At 39.6% G+C, this 18,871-nt stretch overlaps 1 protein-coding gene across 2 annotated transcripts in view; it reads left to right on the top strand.

Annotated features, from left to right (window-relative positions):
* The window catches only part of LOC118359591 (zinc finger protein 704-like), a 128,389-nt gene that overhangs the window by 94,426 nt on the left and 15,092 nt on the right, over positions 1-18,871 (top strand). For both annotated transcript variants that reach the window (XM_052481885.1, XM_052481886.1), the window contains exon 5: positions 18,527-18,627. In XM_052481885.1, coding sequence (XP_052337845.1) covers positions 18,527-18,627 — 101 coding nt within the window. The remainder of the gene's footprint in view (positions 1-18,526; positions 18,628-18,871) is intronic.

The raw sequence follows: 18,871 nt of genomic DNA, 5'->3' as shown, positions 1-18,871 counted from the left end.
CTGCCCTGTTCTGAGTCAATTGCAATTTTCCTAAGTCCTTTTTTGTGGCACCTGACCACATGACTGAACAGTAGTCAAGGTGCGACAGGGCCTGTAGGACCTGCCTTGTTGATACTGTTGTTAAGAAGGCAGAGCATCACTTTATTATTGACAGACTCCTCCCCATCTTAGCTACTACTGCATCAATATGTTTTGACCATGACAGTTTACAATCTAGTGTTACTCCAAGCAGTTTTCTGAACTTGCTCAATTTCCACATTGTTTATTACAAGATTACGTTGAGGTTTAGTGAGTGTTTTGTTCCAAATACAATGCTTTTAGTTTTAGAAATATTTAGGGCTAACTTATTCCTTGCCACACACTCTGAAACTAACTGCAGCTCTTTGTTGAGTGTTGCAGTCATTTCAATCGGTGTAGTGGCTGAGGTGTATAGTGCTGAGTCATCCTCATACATAGACACACTGGCTTTACTCAAAGTCAGTGGCATGTCTTTAGTAAAAAATGAAAAAAGCAAGGGGCCTAAACAGCTATCCTGGGGAATTCCTGATTCTAACTGAATTATATTTGATATGCTTCCATTAAAGAACCCCCCCCCTTTTTCTGTTAGACAAGTATCTCTTTATCAACATTATAGCAGGGGGTGTAAAGCCATAACATCTACTGTGTGCATGAAACAAGTAATTTTTCCAGCAATTGTTTACGGACAGATTATTTCACTTATAATTCACTTGCACAAAATAGAATAGGTTGACTTTTGTACTATGGGGGATAGTAGATTGACATAGGCTAGTGCTTTTTCTGTTTGTTAGGCCTACTCATCTTGTTGGCTGATGAAAATTAAATATGGACAGTTCTTCCAATATCTTCAATATGTAGCTCGGAAATGGATAAAGACATGCGCAGTTGTGTCCCCGATGTGTCTGTCTTCACTTGTAGCCTGTCAGAAAGATCCGATCATGTGACGGAGAGCCATGTGACTGAGAGGTGCTTTAGATTGCGCAGCACACTCAGGTCCAAGAGCACAACACAGCACTCCAGGCTGCAAAAGGCATTACGGCCACAAAGGGGACACCACCACACAATTTGAGGCATTATCAAGTGCTTGTCAAATTGTGAATGAGTGACTGATGTAGTGTGTACTGTCACATCAGGACCTAACATAGCCACATCAGGACCTAACATAGCCACATCTGGACCTAACATAGCCACATCTGGACCTAACATAGCCACATCTGGACCTAACATAGCCACATCTGGACCTAACATAGCCACATCAGGACCTAACATAGCCACATCAGGACCTAACATAGCCACATCAGGACCTAACATAGCCACATCAGGACCTAACATAGTCACATCAGGACCTAACATAGTCACATCAAGACCTAACATAGCCACATCAAGACCTAACATAGTCACATCAGGACCTAACATAGTCACATCAGGACCTAACATAGTCACATCAGGACCTAACATAGCCACATCAGGACCTAACATAGCCACATCTGGACCTAACATAGTCACATCAGGACCTAACATAGCCACATCAGGACCTAACATAGCCACATCTGGACCTAACAGCCACATCAGGACCTAACATAGTCACATCAGGACCTAACATAGTCACATCAGGACCTAACATAAGTATGCTATTCTTTTCTTCAGAAATAGACTACATTTTCTTCATACCTTACTTCTTTAGACTAAAATAAATAATGGATTTATTATGAAGGTGTAGGCTATATTACATGGATTTATTATACTTTTTAAAATGGCTTTTAAAACGTGTGGAAACCAGGAGATGCCAAATGTGTTCATGTTAATTAACTGTCAATTACCGTGAGACCAACAGTTATTTGCTTGACAATCACCGCCTGATGAAATGTCATGGCACCACAGCCCTAGTTACAGGACCAAAGGATTGTTCTCATCTGTCAAGTCATCCGTTAAATTTAACGTCTTATTTTAATGTTTGATGTTTATTCTTCAGCCTCGCTTGTAAAGATGTGACAGAACATTTCACAGTGCTAGACAAACTGTAAAAATTCCATCAACTGTACACAAGGACTTGGGAGGCCATCTCAATGAGACTTGCACTGACATGCATGTGTGGTTGTTAATGAATAGCTGGTTGTAGATAAAATCATTACAGTTTGGATGCCTTGTGTATAAACCTGCCCTGGGTAAACCTAACAGGCAGTTTACTGTGGTGGTTCAGTGTAGTTGGCCATGACAAGCTGCCTAGCTAAGTCCTGACTGGCAGACAACAGCCTCGGTCGTCCCGTAGCTGCAGGCCATCTCACTGTGTGGAGTTGTGTACTACAGATGTAGGGTCTTCATTTGAGCCAGTTTGCTACAGCAGGAAAATAATCCTGCAGCAACAGGAAATGTGAATTATTACATGGATTATAATTAATGGACATTTTTATAGGGGTTGATACATTTTTCATCAGGGAAAATCAAGTCTGACATTTCAAAGTGGAAATTGCCAACTTCAGACGCCTTTTTAGACCTCAAATACACTACAAGCTTAACATTTCCTGGAAAGTTGTCCTGCAACAGGGTGATCAAATGTAGATCCTACATGTATCTGACTATGTAGAGGAGTCATGTACTATAAAAGGCTTAGGGAATGTGTTAATCACTACAGTGTTGCTGTAACAGTGTTACAACGAAAGGAAAACACTTTTGGCATTAAGGGATATGTCAATGTTTGTTGAGATGCTGCAGATTTTCCGTTATGAAACACTGAAAATGATTCCTATGTTTCCCAGTGCCATTAGAGCTGTTGTGTGTTATTCATTGTGTGGATTGTATAAGAATATACTGTATATGAAGCGTTAATTTGATCAGCCGCCGATAAGCCTGTTCTATAGTTTTTTTTTTCTCTCTCTCTCCCACCCCTCTCTCTCTCTCTCTCCCTCTCTCTCTCTCACTTTCTCACTCACTCACTCACTCACTCACTCACTCACTCACTCACTCACACTCTGTCTCTCCCTTTCTGGAAGCTGTTAAAAGGTGGAGAGCCTACGCCCACAGCCTGTCATTACTACTGATGCAGGTCCCAACACATTTCTCCCTCCCCTGCCAACATCAGAGATCTGCACGCTGCCTGGGAAAATAAGAGTCTGAAAAACACAGCTCTGTCTATGTCCTTAGTCTGCATGTGAGGAAAGAAGGGATTGATATAGGTTTAAAATACTTATTTTGAGGTTTGACTTTTTCCGATTTGAAGATGTTAACAGCTTCCTAAATACTTGCTTTTATTGTTGAGAGGTTGGTTGAACGCCTGTATGTGTGTGTCAGTCAAATCCCAAAGTAGAGATCATGACCACATTCAATCAGGGTCACTGTCCAAGGGCACTGCCCCCCCCCAAAAAAATCTATATATATTGTGGGATTATGACATTATGCTTCTTTAGAGGGAGATCTATAGAGAGAGAGTGAGACAAAAAGACACAGAGTGACAGGGATGTAGAATTTCACCTCTGTCTTTGTCTTGCTACCCTGTTCTTTGATTTATATCTTCACAGGCCTGCTTATCTTATAGTCTGTGTACTGGTCCAATGGTCTTTTTCTGCTTATCTTATAGTCTGTGTACTGGTCCAATGGTCTTTTTCTGCTTATCTTATAGTCTGTGTACTGGTCCAATGGTCTTTTTCTGCTTATCTTATAGTCTGTGTACTGGTCCAATGGTCTTTTTCTGCTTATCTTATAGTCTGTGTACTGGTCCAATGGTCTTTTTCTGCTTATCTTATAGTCTGTGTACTGGTCCAATGGTCTTTTTCTGCTTATCTTATAGTCTGTGTACTGGTCCAATGGTCTTTTTCTGCTTGTCTAATAGTCTGTGTACTGGTCCAATGGTCTTTTTCTGCTTGTCTAATAGTCTTTTTACTGATCCAATGGTCTTTTTCTGCTTGTCTAATAGTCTGTGTACTGGTCCAATGGTCTTTTTCTGCTTATCTTATAGTCTGTGTACTGGTCCAATGGTCTTTTTCTGCTTGTCTAATAGTCTGTGTACTGGTCCAATGGTCTTTTTCTGCTTGTCTAATAGTCTGTGTACTGGTCCAATGGTCTTTTTCTGCTTATCTTATAGTCTGTGTACTGGTCCAATGGTCTTTTTCTGCTTATCTTATAGTCTGTGTACTGGTCCAATGGTCTTTTTCTGCTTGTCTAATAGTCTGTGTACTGGTCCAATGGTCTTTTTCTGCTTATCTTATAGTCTGTGTACTGGTCCAATGGTCTTTTTCTGCTTGTCTAATAGTCTCTGTACTGGTCCAATGGTCTTTTTCTGCTTGTCTAATAGTCTGTGTACTGGTCCAATGGTCTTTTTCTGCTTGTCTAATAGTCTGTGTACTGGTCCAATGGTCTTTTTCTGCTTGTCTAATAGTCTGTGTACTGGTCCAATGGTCTTTTTCTGCTTATCTTATAGTCTGTGTACTGGTCCAATGGTCTTTGTCTGCTTGTCTAATAGTCTCTGTACTGGTCCAATGGTCTTTTTCTGCTTGTCTAATAGTCTGTGTACTGGTCCAATGGTCTTTTTCTGCTTATCTTATAGTCTGTGTACCTGTCCAATGGTCTTTTTCTGCTTGTCTAATAGTCTGTGTACTGGTCCAATGGACTTTTTCTGCTTGTCTAATAGTCTGTGTACTGGTCCAATGGTCTTTTTCTGCTTATCTTATAGTCTGTGTACTGGTCCAATGGTCTTTTTCTGCTTATCTTATAGTCTGTGTACTGGTCCAATGGTCTTTTTCTGCTTGTCTAATAGTCTGTGTACTGGTCCAATGGTCTTTTTCTGCTTGTCTAATAGTCTGTGTACTGGTCCAATGGTCTTTTTCTGCTTATCTTATAGTCTGTGTACTGGTCCAATGGTCTTTTTCTGCTTGTCTAATAGTCTGTGTACTGGTCCAATGGTCTTTTTCTGCTTGTCTAATAGTCTGTGTACTGGTCCAATGGTCTTTTTCTGCTTATCTTATTGTCTGTGTACTTGTCCAATGGTCTTTTTCTGCTTGTCGAATAGTCTCTGTACTGGTCCAATGGTCTTTTTCTGCTTGTCTAATAGTCTGTGTACTGGTCCAATGGTCTTTTTCTGCTTGTCTAATAGTCTGTGTACTGGTTCAATGGTCTTTTTCTGCTTATCTTATAGTCTGTGTACTGGTCCAATGGTCTTTTTCTGCTTATCTTATAGTCTGTGTACTGGTCCAATGGTCTTTTTCTGCTTGTCTAATAGTCTGTGTACTGGTCCAATGGTCTTTTTCTGCTTATCTTATAGTCTGTGTACTGGTCCAATGGTCTTTTTCTGCTTGTCTAATAGTCTGTGTACTTGTCCAATGGTATTTTTCTGCTTATCTTATAGTCTGTGTACTGGTCCAATGGTCTTTTTCTGCTTGTCTAACAGTCTCTGTACTGGTCCAATGGTCTTTTTCTGCTTGTCTAATAGTCTGTGTACTGGTCCAATGGTCTTTTTCTGCTTATCTTATAGTCTGTGTACTGGTCCAATGGTCTTTTTCTGCTTGTCTAATAGTCTGTGTACTGGTCCAATGGTCTTTTTCTGCTTGTCTAATAGTCTGTGTACTGATCCAATGGTCTTTTTCTGCTTGTCTAATAGTCTGTGTACTGGTCCAATGGTCTTTTTCTGCTTATCTTATAGTCTGTGTACTGGTCCAATGTTTTTTTCTGCTTGTCTAATAGTCTGTGTACTGGTCCAATGGTCTTTTTCTGCTTGTCTAATAGTCTGTGTACTGGTCCAATGGTCTTTTTCTGCTTATCTTATAGTCTGTGTACCTGTCCAATGGTCTTTTTCTGCTTATCTTATAGTCTGTGTACTGGTCCAATGGTTTTTTTCTGCTTGTCTAATAGTCTGTGTACTGGTCCAATGGTCTTTTTCTGCTTGTCTAATAGTCTGTGTACTGGTCCAATGGTCTTTTTCTGCTTATCTTATAGTCTGTGTACTGGTCCAATGGTCTTTTTCTGCTTATCTTATAGTCTGTGTACTGGTCCAATGGTCTTTTTCTGCTTGTCTAATAGTCTGTGTACTGGTCCAATGGTCTTTCTGCTTATCTTATAGTCTGTGTACTGGTCCAATGGTCTTTTTCTGCTTGTCTAATAGTCTCTGTACTGGTCCAATGGTCTTTTTCTGCTTGTCTAATAGTCTGTGTACTGGTCCAATGGTCTTTTTCTGCTTGTCTAATAGTCTGTGTACTGGTCCAATGGTCTTTTTCTGCTTATCTTATAGTCTGTGTACTGGTCCAATGGTCTTTTTCTGCTTGTCTAATAGTCTGTGTACTGGTCCAATGGTCTTTTTCTGCTTGTCTAATAGTCTGTGTACTGGTCCAATGGTCTTTTTCTGCTTATCTTATAGTCTGTGTACTGGTCCAATGGTCTTTTTCTGCTTGTCTAATAGTCTGTGTACTGGTCCAATGGTCTTTTTCTGCTTGTCTAATAGCCTGTGTACTGGTCCAATGGTCTTTTTCTGCTTATCTTATAGTCTGTGTACTGGTCCAATGGTCTTTTTCTGCTTATCTTATAGTCTGTGTACTGGTCCAATGGTCTTTTTCTGCTTGTCTAATAGTCTGTGTACTGGTCCAATGGTCTTTTTCTGCTTGTCTAATAGTCTGTGTACTGGTCCAATGGTCTTTTTCTGCTTATCTTATAGTCTGTGTACTGGTCCAATGGTCTTTTTCTGCTTGTCTAATAGTCTGTGTACTGGTCCAATGGTCTTTTTCTGCTTATCTTATTGTCTGTGTACTTGTCCAATGGTCTTTTTCTGCTTGTCTAATAGTCTCTGTACTGGTCCAATGGTCTTTTTCTGCATGTCTAATAGTCTGTGTACTGGTCCAATGGTCTTTTTCTGCTTATCTTATAGTCTGTGTACTGGTTCAATGGTATTTTTCTGCTTATCTTATAGTCTGTGTACTGGTCCAATGGTCTTTTTCTGCTTGTCTAATAGTCTGTGTACTGGTCCAATGGTCTTTTTCTGCTTATCTTATAGTCTGTGTACTGGTCCAATGGTCTTTTTCTGCTTATCTTATAGTCTGTGTACTGGTCCAATGGTCTTTTTCTGCTTGTCTAATAGTCTCTGTACTGGTCCAATGGTCTTTTTCTGCTTATCTTATAGTCTGTGTACCTGTCCAATGGTCTTTTTCTGCTTATCTTATAGTCTGTGTACTGGTCCAATGGTCTTTTTCTGCTTGTCTAATAGTCTGTGTACTGGTCCAATGGTCTTTTTCTGCTTGTCTAATAGTCTGTGTACTGGTCCAATGGTTTTTTTCTGCTTATCTTATAGTCTGTGTACTGGTCCAATGGTCTTTTTCTGCTTATCTTATAGTCTGTGTACTGGTCCAATGGTCTTTTTCTGCTTGTCTAATAGTCTGTGTACTGGTCCAATGGTCTTTTTCTGCTTATCTTATAGTCTGTGTACCTGTCCAATGGTATTTTTCTGCTTATCTTATAGTCTGTGTACTGGTCCAATGGTCTTTTTCTGCTTGTCTAATAGTCTGTGTACTGGTCCAATGGTCTTTTTCTGCTTGTCTAATAGTCTGTGTACTGGTCCAATGGTCTTTGTCTGCTTGTCTAATAGTCTGTGTACTGGTCCAATGGTCTTTTTCTGCTTATCTTATAGTCTGTGTACTGGTCCAATGGTCTTTTTCTGCTTATCTTATAGTCTGTGTACTGGTCCAATGGTCTTTTTCTGCTTGTCTAATAGTCTCTGTACTGGTCCAATGGTCTTTTTCTGCTTGTCTAATAGTCTGTGTACTGGTCCAATGGTCTTTTTCTGCTTATCTTATAGTCTGTGTACTGGTCCAATGGTCTTTTTCTGCTTGTCTAATAGTCTGTGTACTGGTCCAATGGTCTTTTTCTGCTTGTCTAATAGTCTGTGTACTGGTCCAATGGTCTTTTTCTGCTTGTCTAATAGTCTGTGTACTGGTCCAATGGTCTTTTTCTGCTTATCTTATAGTCTGTGTACTGGTCCAATGGTCTTTTTCTGCTTGTCTAATAGTCTGTGTACTGGTCCAATGGTCTTTTTCTGCTTGTCTAATAGCCTGTGTACTGGTCCAATGGTCTTTTTCTGCTTATCTTATAGTCTGTGTACTGGTTCAATGGTATTTTTCTGCTTATCTTATAGTCTGTGTACTGGTCCAATGGTCTTTTTCTGCTTGTCTAATAGTCTGTGTACTGGTCCAATGGTCTTTTTCTGCTTATCTTATAGTCTGTGTACTGGTCCAATGGTCTTTTTCTGCTTATCTTATAGTCTGTGTACTGGTCCAATGGTCTTTTTCTGCTTGTCTAATAGTCTCTGTACTGGTCCAATGGTCTTTTTCTGCTTATCTTATAGTCTGTGTACCTGTCCAATGGTCTTTTTCTGCTTATCTTATAGTCTGTGTACTGGTCCAATGGTCTTTTTCTGCTTGTCTAATAGTCTGTGTACTGGTCCAATGGTCTTTTTCTGCTTGTCTAATAGTCTGTGTACTGGTCCAATGGTTTTTTTCTGCTTATCTTATAGTCTGTGTACTGGTCCAATGGTCTTTTTCTGCTTATCTTATAGTCTGTGTACTGGTCCAATGGTCTTTTTCTGCTTGTCTAATAGTCTGTGTACTGGTCCAATGGTCTTTTTCTGCTTATCTTATAGTCTGTGTACCTGTCCAATGGTATTTTTCTGCTTATCTTATAGTCTGTGTACTGGTCCAATGGTCTTTTTCTGCTTGTCTAATAGTCTGTGTACTGGTCCAATGGTCTTTTTCTGCTTGTCTAATAGTCTGTGTACTGGTCCAATGGTCTTTGTCTGCTTGTCTAATAGTCTGTGTACTGGTCCAATGGTCTTTTTCTGCTTATCTTATAGTCTGTGTACTGGTCCAATGGTCTTTTTCTGCTTATCTTATAGTCTGTGTACTGGTCCAATGGTCTTTTTCTGCTTGTCTAATAGTCTCTGTACTGGTCCAATGGTCTTTTTCTGCTTGTCTAATAGTCTGTGTACTGGTCCAATGGTCTTTTTCTGCTTATCTTATAGTCTGTGTACTGGTCCAATGGTCTTTTTCTGCTTGTCTAATAGTCTGTGTACTGGTCCAATGGTCTTTTTCTGCTTGTCTAATAGTCTGTGTACTGGTCCAATGGTCTTTTTCTGCTTGTCTAATAGTCTGTGTACTGGTCCAATGGTCTTTTTCTGCTTATCTTATAGTCTGTGTACTGGTCCAATGGTCTTTTTCTGCTTGTCTAATAGTCTGTGTACTGGTCCAATGGTCTTTTTCTGCTTGTCTAATAGCCTGTGTACTGGTCCAATGGTCTTTTTCTGCTTATCTTATAGTCTGTGTACTGGTCCAATGGTCTTTTTCTGCTTATCTTATAGTCTGTGTACTGGTCCAATGGTCTTTTTCTGCTTGTCTAATAGTCTGTGTACTTGTCCAATGGTCTTTTTCTGCTTGTCTAATAGTCTCTGTACTGGTCCAATGGTCTTTTTCTGCTTGTCTAATAGTCTGTGTACTGGTCCAATGGTCTTTTTCTGCTTATCTTATAGTCTGTGTACTGGTTCAATGGTCTTTTTCTGCTTATCTTATAGTCTGTGTACTGGTCCAATGGTCTTTTTCTGCTTGTCTAATAGTCTGTGTACTGGTCCAATGGTCTTTTTCTGCTTGTCTAATAGTCTGTGTACTGGTCCAATGGTCTTTTTCTGCTTATCTTATAGTCTGTGTACTGGTCCAATGGTCTTTTTCTGCTCATCTTATAGTCTGTGTACTGGTCCAATGGTCTTTTTCTGCTTGTCTAATAGTCTGTGTACTGGTCCAATGGTCTTTTTCTGCTTATCTTATAGTCTGTGTACTGGTCCAATGGTCTTTTTCTGCTTGTCTAATAGTCTCTGTACTGGTCCAATGGTCTTTTTCTGCTTGTCTAATAGTCTGTGTACTGGTCCAATGGTCTTTTTCTGCTTATCTTATAGTCTGTGTACTGGTCCAATGGTCTTTTTCTGCTTGTCTAATAGTCTGTGTACTGGTCCAATGGTCTTTTTCTGCTTGTCTAATAGTCTTTTTACTGATCCAATGGTCTTTTTCTGCTTGTCTAATAGTCTGTGTACTGGTCCAATGGTCTTTTTCTGCTTATCTTATAGTCTGTGTACTGGTCCAATGGTCTTTTTCTGCTTGTCTAATAGTCTGTGTACTGGTCCAATGGTCTTTTTCTGCTTGTCTAATAGTCTGTGTACTGGTCCAATGGTCTTTTTCTGCTTATCTTATAGTCTGTGTACTGGTCCAATGGTCTTTTTCTGCTTATCTTATAGTCTGTGTACTGGTCCAATGGTCTTTTTCTGCTTGTCTAATAGTCTGTGTACTGGTCCAATGGTCTTTTTCTGCTTATCTTATAGTCTGTGTACTGGTCCAATGGTCTTTTTCTGCTTGTCTAATAGTCTCTGTACTGGTCCAATGGTCTTTTTCTGCTTGTCTAATAGTCTGTGTACTGGTCCAATGGTCTTTTTCTGCTTGTCTAATAGTCTGTGTACTGGTCCAATGGTCTTTTTCTGCTTGTCTAATAGTCTGTGTACTGGTCCAATGGTCTTTTTCTGCTTATCTTATAGTCTGTGTACTGGTCCAATGGTCTTTGTCTGCTTGTCTAATAGTCTCTGTACTGGTCCAATGGTCTTTTTCTGCTTGTCTAATAGTCTGTGTACTGGTCCAATGGTCTTTTTCTGCTTATCTTATAGTCTGTGTACCTGTCCAATGGTCTTTTTCTGCTTGTCTAATAGTCTGTGTACTGGTCCAATGGTCTTTTTCTGCTTATCTTATAGTCTGTGTACTGGTCCAATGGTTTTTTTCTGCTTGTCTAATAGTCTGTGTACTGGTCCAATGGTCTTTTTCTGCTTGTCTAATAGTCTGTGTACTGGTCCAATGGTCTTTTTCTGCTTATCTTATAGTCTGTGTACCTGTCCAATGGTCTTTTTCTGCTTATCTTATAGTCTGTGTACTGGTCCAATGGTCTTTTTCTGCTTGTCTAATAGTCTGTGTACTGGTCCAATGGTCTTTTTCTGCTTGTCTAATAGTCTGTGTACTGGTCCAATGGTCTTTTTCTGCTTATCTTATAGTCTGTGTACTGGTCCAATGGTCTTTTTCTGCTTATCTTATAGTCTGTGTACTGGTCCAATGGTCTTTTTCTGCTTGTCTAATAGTCTGTGTACTGGTCCAATGGTCTTTTTCTGCTTATCTTATAGTCTGTGTACTGGTCCAATGGTCTTTTTCTGCTTGTCTAATAGTCTGTGTACTGGTCCAATGGTCTTTTTCTGCTTGTCTAATAGCCTGTGTACTGGTCCAATGGTCTTTTTCTGCTTATCTTATAGTCTGTGTACTGGTCCAATGGTCTTTTTCTGCTTATCTTATAGTCTGTGTACTGGTCCAATGGTCTTTTTCTGCTTGTCTAATAGTCTGTGTACTGGTCCAATGGTCTTTTTCTGCTTGTCTAATAGTCTGTGTACTGGTCCAATGGTCTTTTTCTGCTTATCTTATAGTCTGTGTACTGGTCCAATGGTCTTTTTCTGCTTGTCTAATAGTCTGTGTACTGGTCCAATGGTCTTTTTCTGCTTGTCTAATAGTCTGTGTACTGGTCCAATGGTCTTTTTCTGCTTATCTTATTGTCTGTGTACTTGTCCAATGGTCTTTTTCTGCTTGTCTAATAGTCTCTGTACTGGTCCAATGGTCTTTTTCTGCTTGTCTAATAGTCTGTGTACTGGTCCAATGGTCTTTTTCTGCTTATCTTATAGTCTGTGTACTGGTTCAATGGTATTTTTCTGCTTATCTTATAGTCTGTGTACTGGTCCAATGGTCTTTTTCTGCTTGTCTAATAGTCTGTGTACTGGTCCAATGGTCTTTTTCTGCTTATCTTATAGTCTGTGTACTGGTCCAATGGTCTTTTTCTGCTTATCTTATAGTCTGTGTACTGGTCCAATGGTCTTTTTCTGCTTGTCTAATAGTCTGTGTACTGGTCCAATGGTCTTTTTCTGCTTATCTTATAGTCTGTGTACTGGTCCAATGGTCTTTTTCTGCTTGTCTAATAGTCTCTGTACTGGTCCAATGGTCTTTTTCTGCTTGTCTAATAGTCTGTGTACTGGTCCAATGGTCTTTTTCTGCTTATCTTATAGTCTGTGTACTGGTCCAATGGTCTTTTTCTGCTTGTCTAATAGTCTCTGTACTGGTCCAATGGTCTTTTTCTGCTTGTCTAATAGTCTGTGTACTGGTCCAATGGTCTTTTTCTGCTTATCTTATAGTCTGTGTACTGGTCCAATGGTCTTTTTCTGCTTGTCTAATAGTCTGTGTACTGGTCCAATGGTCTTTTTCTGCTTGTCTAATAGTCTTTTTACTGATCCAATGGTCTTTTTCTGCTTGTCTAATAGTCTGTGTACTGGTCCAATGGTCTTTTTCTGCTTATCTTATAGTCTGTGTACTGGTCCAATGGTCTTTTTCTGCTTGTCTAATAGTCTGTGTACTGGTCCAATGGTCTTTTTCTGCTTGTCTAATAGTCTGTGTACTGGTCCAATGGTCTTTTTCTGCTTATCTTATAGTCTGTGTACTGGTCCAATGGTCTTTTTCTGCTTATCTTATAGTCTGTGTACTGGTCCAATGGTCTTTTTCTGCTTGTCTAATAGTCTGTGTACTGGTCCAATGGTCTTTTTCTGCTTATCTTATAGTCTGTGTACTGGTCCAATGGTCTTTTTCTGCTTGTCTAATAGTCTGTGTACTGGTCCAATGGTCTTTTTCTGCTTGTCTAATAGTCTGTGTACTGGTCCAATGGTCTTTTTCTGCTTGTCTAATAGTCTGTGTACTGGTCCAATGGTCTTTTTCTGCTTATCTTATAGTCTGTGTACTGGTCCAATGGTCTTTGTCTGCTTGTCTAATAGTCTCTGTACTGGTCCAATGGTCTTTTTCTGCTTGTCTAATAGTCTGTGTACTGGTCCAATGGTCTTTTTCTGCTTATCTTATAGTCTGTGTACTGGTCCAATGGTCTTTTTCTGCTTGTCTAATAGTCTGTGTACTGGTCCAATGGTCTTTTTCTGCTTGTCTAATAGTCTGTGTACTGATCCAATGGTCTTTTTCTGCTTGTCTAATAGTCTGTGTACTGGTCCAATGGTCTTTTTCTGCTTATCTTATAGTCTGTGTACTGGTCCAATGGTTTTTTTCTGCTTGTCTAATAGTCTGTGTACTGGTCCAATGGTCTTTTTCTGCTTGTCTAATAGTCTGTGTACTGGTCCAATGGTCTTTTTCTGCTTATCTTATAGTCTGTGTACCTGTCCAATGGTCTTTTTCTGCTTATCTTATAGTCTGTGTACTGGTCCAATGGTCTTTTTCTGCTTGTCTAATAGTCTGTGTACTGGTCCAATGGTCTTTTTCTGCTTGTCTAATAGTCTGTGTACTGGTCCAATGGTCTTTTTCTGCTTATCTTATAGTCTGTGTACTGGTCCAATGGTCTTTTTCTGCTTATCTTATAGTCTGTGTACTGGTCCAATGGTCTTTTTCTGCTTGTCTAATAGTCTGTGTACTGGTCCAATGGTCTTTTTCTGCTTATCTTATAGTCTGTGTACTGGTCCAATGGTCTTTTTCTGCTTGTCTAATAGTCTCTGTACTGGTCCAATGGTCTTTTTCTGCTTGTCTAATAGTCTGTGTACTGGTCCAATGGTCTTTTTCTGCTTGTCTAATAGTCTGTGTACTGGTCCAATGGTCTTTTTCTGCTTGTCTAATAGTCTGTGTACTGGTCCAATGGTCTTTTTCTGCTTATCTTATAGTCTGTGTACTGGTCCAATGGTCTTTTTCTGCTTATCTTATAGTCTGTGTACTGGTCCAATGGTCTTTTTCTGCTTGTCTAATAGTCTGTGTACTGGTCCAATGGTCTTTTTCTGCTTATCTTATAGTCTGTGTACTGGTCCAATGGTCTTTTTCTGCTTGTCTAATAGTCTGTGTACTGGTCCAATGGTCTTTTTCTGCTTGTCTAATAGTCTGTGTACTGGTCCAATGGTCTTTTTCTGCTTGTCTAATAGTCTGTGTACTGGTCCAATGGTCTTTTTCTGCTTATCTTATAGTCTGTGTACTGGTCCAATGGTCTTTGTCTGCTTGTCTAATAGTCTCTGTACTGGTCCAATGGTCTTTTTCTGCTTGTCTAATAGTCTGTGTACTGGTCCAATGGTCTTTTTCTGCTTATCTTATAGTCTGTGTACTGGTCCAATGGTCTTTTTCTGCTTGTCTAATAGTCTGTGTACTGGTCCAATGGTCTTTTTCTGCTTGTCTAATAGTCTGTGTACTGATCCAATGGTCTTTTTCTGCTTGTCTAATAGTCTGTGTACTGGTCCAATGGTCTTTTTCTGCTTATCTTATAGTCTGTGTACTGGTCCAATGGTTTTTTTCTGCTTGTCTAATAGTCTGTGTACTGGTCCAATGGTCTTTTTCTGCTTGTCTAATAGTCTGTGTACTGGTCCAATGGTCTTTTTCTGCTTATCTTATAGTCTGTGTACCTGTCCAATGGTCTTTTTCTGCTTATCTTATAGTCTGTGTACTGGTCCAATGGTCTTTTTCTGCTTGTCTAATAGTCTGTGTACTGGTCCAATGGTCTTTTTCTGCTTGTCTAATAGTCTGTGTACTGGTCCAATGGTCTTTTTCTGCTTATCTTATAGTCTGTGTACTGGTCCAATGGTCTTTTTCTGCTTATCTTATAGTCTGTGTACTGGTCCAATGGTCTTTTTCTGCTTGTCTAATAGTCTGTGTACTGGTCCAATGGTCTTTTTCTGCTTATCTTATAGTCTGTGTACTGGTCCAATGGTCTTTTTCTGCTTGTCTAATAGTCTCTGTACTGGTCCAATGGTCTTTTTCTGCTTGTCTAATAGTCTGTGTACTGGTCCAATGGTCTTTTTCTGCTTGTCTAATAGTCTGTGTACTGGTCCAATGGTCTTTTTCTGCTTGTCTAATAGTCTGTGTACTGGTCCAATGGTCTTTTTCTGCTTATCTTATAGTCTGTGTACTGGTCCAATGGTCTTTTTCTGCTTGTCTAATAGTCTGTGTACTGGTCCAATGGTCTTTTTCTGCTTGTCTAATAGCCTGTGTACTGGTCCAATGGTCTTTTTCTGCTTATCTTATAGTCTGTGTACTGGTCCAATGGTCTTTTTCTGCTTATCTTATAGTCTGTGTACTGGTCCAATGGTCTTTTTCTGCTTGTCTAATAGTCTGTGTACTGGTCCAATGGTCTTTTTCTGCTTGTCTAATAGTCTGTGTACTGGTCCAATGGTCTTTTTCTGCTTGTCTAATAGTCTCTGTACTGGTCCAATGGTCTTTTTCTGCTTGTCTAATAGTCTGTGTACTGGTCCAATGGTCTTTTTCTGCTTATCTTATAGTCTGTGTACTGGTCCAATGGTCTTTTTCTGCTTGTCTAATAGTCTGTGTACTGGTCCAATGGTCTTTTTCTGCTTGTCTAATAGCCTGTGTACTGGTCCAATGGTCTTTTTCTGCTTATCTTATAGTCTGTGTACTGGTCCAATGGTCTTTTTCTGCTTATCTTATAGTCTGTGTACTGGTCCAATGGTCTTTTTCTGCTTGTCTAATAGTCTGTGTACTGGTCCAATGGTCTTTTTCTGCTTGTCTAATAGTCTGTGTACTGGTCCAATGGTCTTTTTCTGCTTGTCTAATAGTCTCTGTACTGGTCCAATGGTCTTTTTCTGCTTGTCTAATAGTCTGTGTACTGGTCCAATGGTCTTTTTCTGCTTATCTTATAGTCTGTGTACTGGTCCAATGGTCTTTTTCTGCTTGTCTAATAGTCTGTGTACTGGTCCAATGGTCTTTTTCTGCTTGTCTAATAGTCTGTATACTGATCCAATGGTCTTTTTCTGCTTGTCTAATAGTCTGTGTACTGGTCCAATGGTCTTTTTCTGCTTATCTTATAGTCTGTGTACTGGTCCAATGGTCTTTTTCTGCTTGTCTAATAGTCTGTGTACTGGTCCAATGGTCTTTTTCTGCTTGTCTAATAGTCTGTGTACTGGTCCAATGGTCTTTTTCTGCTTGTCTAATAGTCTGTGTACTGGTCCAATGGTCTTTTTCTGCTTGTCTAATAGTCTCTGTACTGGTCCAATGGTCTTTTTCTGCTTGTCTAATAGTCTGTGTACTGGTCCAATGGTCTTTTTCTGCTTATCTTATAGTCTGTGTACTGGTCCAATGGTCTTTTTCTGCTTGTCTAATAGTCTGTGTACTGGTCCAATGGTCTTTTTCTGCTTGTCTAATAGTCTGTATACTGATCCAATGGTCTTTTTCTGCTTGTCTAATAGTCTGTGTACTGGTCCAATGGTCTTTTTCTGCTTATCTTATAGTCTGTGTACTGGTCCAATGGTCTTTTTCTGCTTGTCTAATAGTCTGTGTACTGGTCCAATGGTCTTTTTCTGCTTGTCTAATAGTCTGTGTACTGGTCCAATGGTCTTTTTCTGCTTATCTTATAGTCTGTGTACTGGTCCAATGGTCTTTTTCTGCTTATCTTATAGTCTGTGTACTGGTCCAATGGTCTTTTTCTGCTTGTCTAATAGTCTGTGTACTGGTCCAATGGTCTTTTTCTGCTTATCTTATAGTCTGTGTACTGGTCCAATGGTCTTTTTCTGCTTGTCTAATAGTCTCTGTACTGGTCCAATGGTCTTTTTCTGCTTGTCTAATAGTCTGTGTACTGGTCCAATGGTCTTTTTCTGCTTATCTTATAGTCTGTGTACTGGTCCAATGGTCTTTTTCTGCTTGTCTAATAGTCTGTGTACTGGTCCAATGGTCTTTTTCTGCTTGTCTAATAGTCTGTGTACTGGTCCAATGGTCTTTTTCTGCTTGTCTAATAGTCTGTGTACTGGTCCAATGGTCTTTTTCTGCTTATCTTATAGTCTGTGTACTGGTCCAATGGTCTTTTTCTGCTTGTCTAATAGTCTGTGTACTGGTCCAATGGTCTTTTTCTGCTTGTCTAATAGCCTGTGTACTGGTCCAATGGTCTTTTTCTGCTTGTCTAATAGTCTGTGTACTGGTCCAATGGTCTCTTTCTGCTTGTCTAGTAGTCTGTGTACTGGTCCAATGGTCTTTTTCTGCTTGTCTAATATGTCTGTGTACTGGTCCAATGGTCTTTTTCCTTTTCTTTTGTTTTTGTTACCCCACTCACTGTGTATCCTTCCAGTGTGTGAGTGGATCACAGCTTCTGCTAGGGCATCTTAACCTTTTTGTCACAGGTGGTAGTGCACTCTCCCCGTAACCACAGGGTTGTTGATTCAAGCCCCAATCTTGTTTTTCCCCCTCAATCACTACCAGACCTGGTTTCAAATGCATGTGTATTTGAGTATTTGTTATTTAAAGAAAGAAGAAGAAGTAGGCGGCCAATATGTTGCAATACGCTTTTGTGACCTATTAACAAAATGTACACTGAACAAAAATATAAGCGCAACATGTAAAGTGTTGGTCCCATGATTCATGAGCGGAAATAAAATATCCCAGAAATGTTCTATAGGCTCAAAAAGCTTATTTCTCTCAAATGTTGTGCAAAATGTCTTTACATCCATGTTAGTGAGCATTTGATCCTTTGTCAAAATAATCCATCCACCTGACAGTTGTCGTATATCAGGAAGCTGATTAATGAACATGATAATTACACAGGTGCACCTTGTGCTGGGGACAATAAAAGGCCACTCTAAAATGTGCAGCTTTGTCACACAACACAATGCCACAGAAGGGAGCGTGCAATTGGCATGCTGACTGCAGTAATGTCCACCTGAGTTGTTGCCAGATAATTGAATGTTAATTTCTCTACCATAAGCCGCCTCCAACATCATTTTAGAGATTTTGGCTGAGGAGTATTTCTGTCTGTAATAAAACCCTTTTGTGGGGAAAAACTCATTCTAATTGGCCCACCCCTGTGGGTCGGCCTGTTTCCCAAGTGTGTGGGCCTATGCCCTCCCAGGCCCACCCTTGGCTGTGCCCCTGATTTTCATGGGAAATCCATGGATTAGGGCCTGATTTATTTATTGAAATTGACTGATTTCCTTATATTCAAAATCTCAGAAATTGTTTCATTTTGTGTTTATATATTTATTCAGTATGTTTACAAAATAATACATATGGGAGGAATCTGCATAGTACATCAGGACGCACAACTGCAACGCGTTTCGACTAGTAGAGGCTTTCTTTAATTAAATATGTTTTTCTGTGTATTTAAGTATTTTCAAAAAGACATGCCAAAACTAGTAGCCTACTTTTATTTGAGTATTTGAATGGTTATTTGTGAGAGAAAATAAATAGTTGACCAAATTGTATTTGAATGTATTTTTAAATACTTATTTCAAATACACTTTTTAATACCTGGGTTAAATGCATGGGAGTGTATTTCCATGTGTATTTCCAAATGCATTCTGATTTTCAACTACTTGTTTTTTCAAATAAAAGTTATCTGTATACTTGTTTTGAAATGTAATGAAAACTAATTGAAATACCTGAAATAGTATTTGATCCCAGGTCTGATCATTACAATAGCACTGACTCCACTGTTTTCTCTTGTTGTGTTTCAGAACTCCATGAAGGTGATGTTCAAGTGCTTGTGGAAGAACTGTGAAAAGGTCCTCAGCACCTCTTCAGGGATCCAGCGACACATCCGAACCGTCCACCTGGGGTAAGGCACCAATCAACCACAGAGCCAGATACAGGTCAACTGCTGTAGATATGGAATCACAATTGTTGAATGGGTAATTGTTGTAACCAATCACTGCACTCAGATCACATGAGGACCAATAAGAGAGCAGATATTTATTTTATAGAGCCATTATTGCATGGAACTCCCATCTCATATTGCTCAAATAAACAGCAAACGTGGTTTTAGAAAACAGATAAAGCAACACCTCTCCCCTATTTGACCT

The sequence above is a fragment of the Oncorhynchus keta genome, chromosome 27 (genome assembly GCF_023373465.1).
Source record: "Oncorhynchus keta strain PuntledgeMale-10-30-2019 chromosome 27, Oket_V2, whole genome shotgun sequence".
NCBI lineage: Eukaryota > Metazoa > Chordata > Actinopteri > Salmoniformes > Salmonidae > Oncorhynchus > Oncorhynchus keta.
The sequence above is the reverse complement of the archived record's forward strand: the minus strand, read 5'-3'. Positions and strand labels throughout refer to the sequence as shown.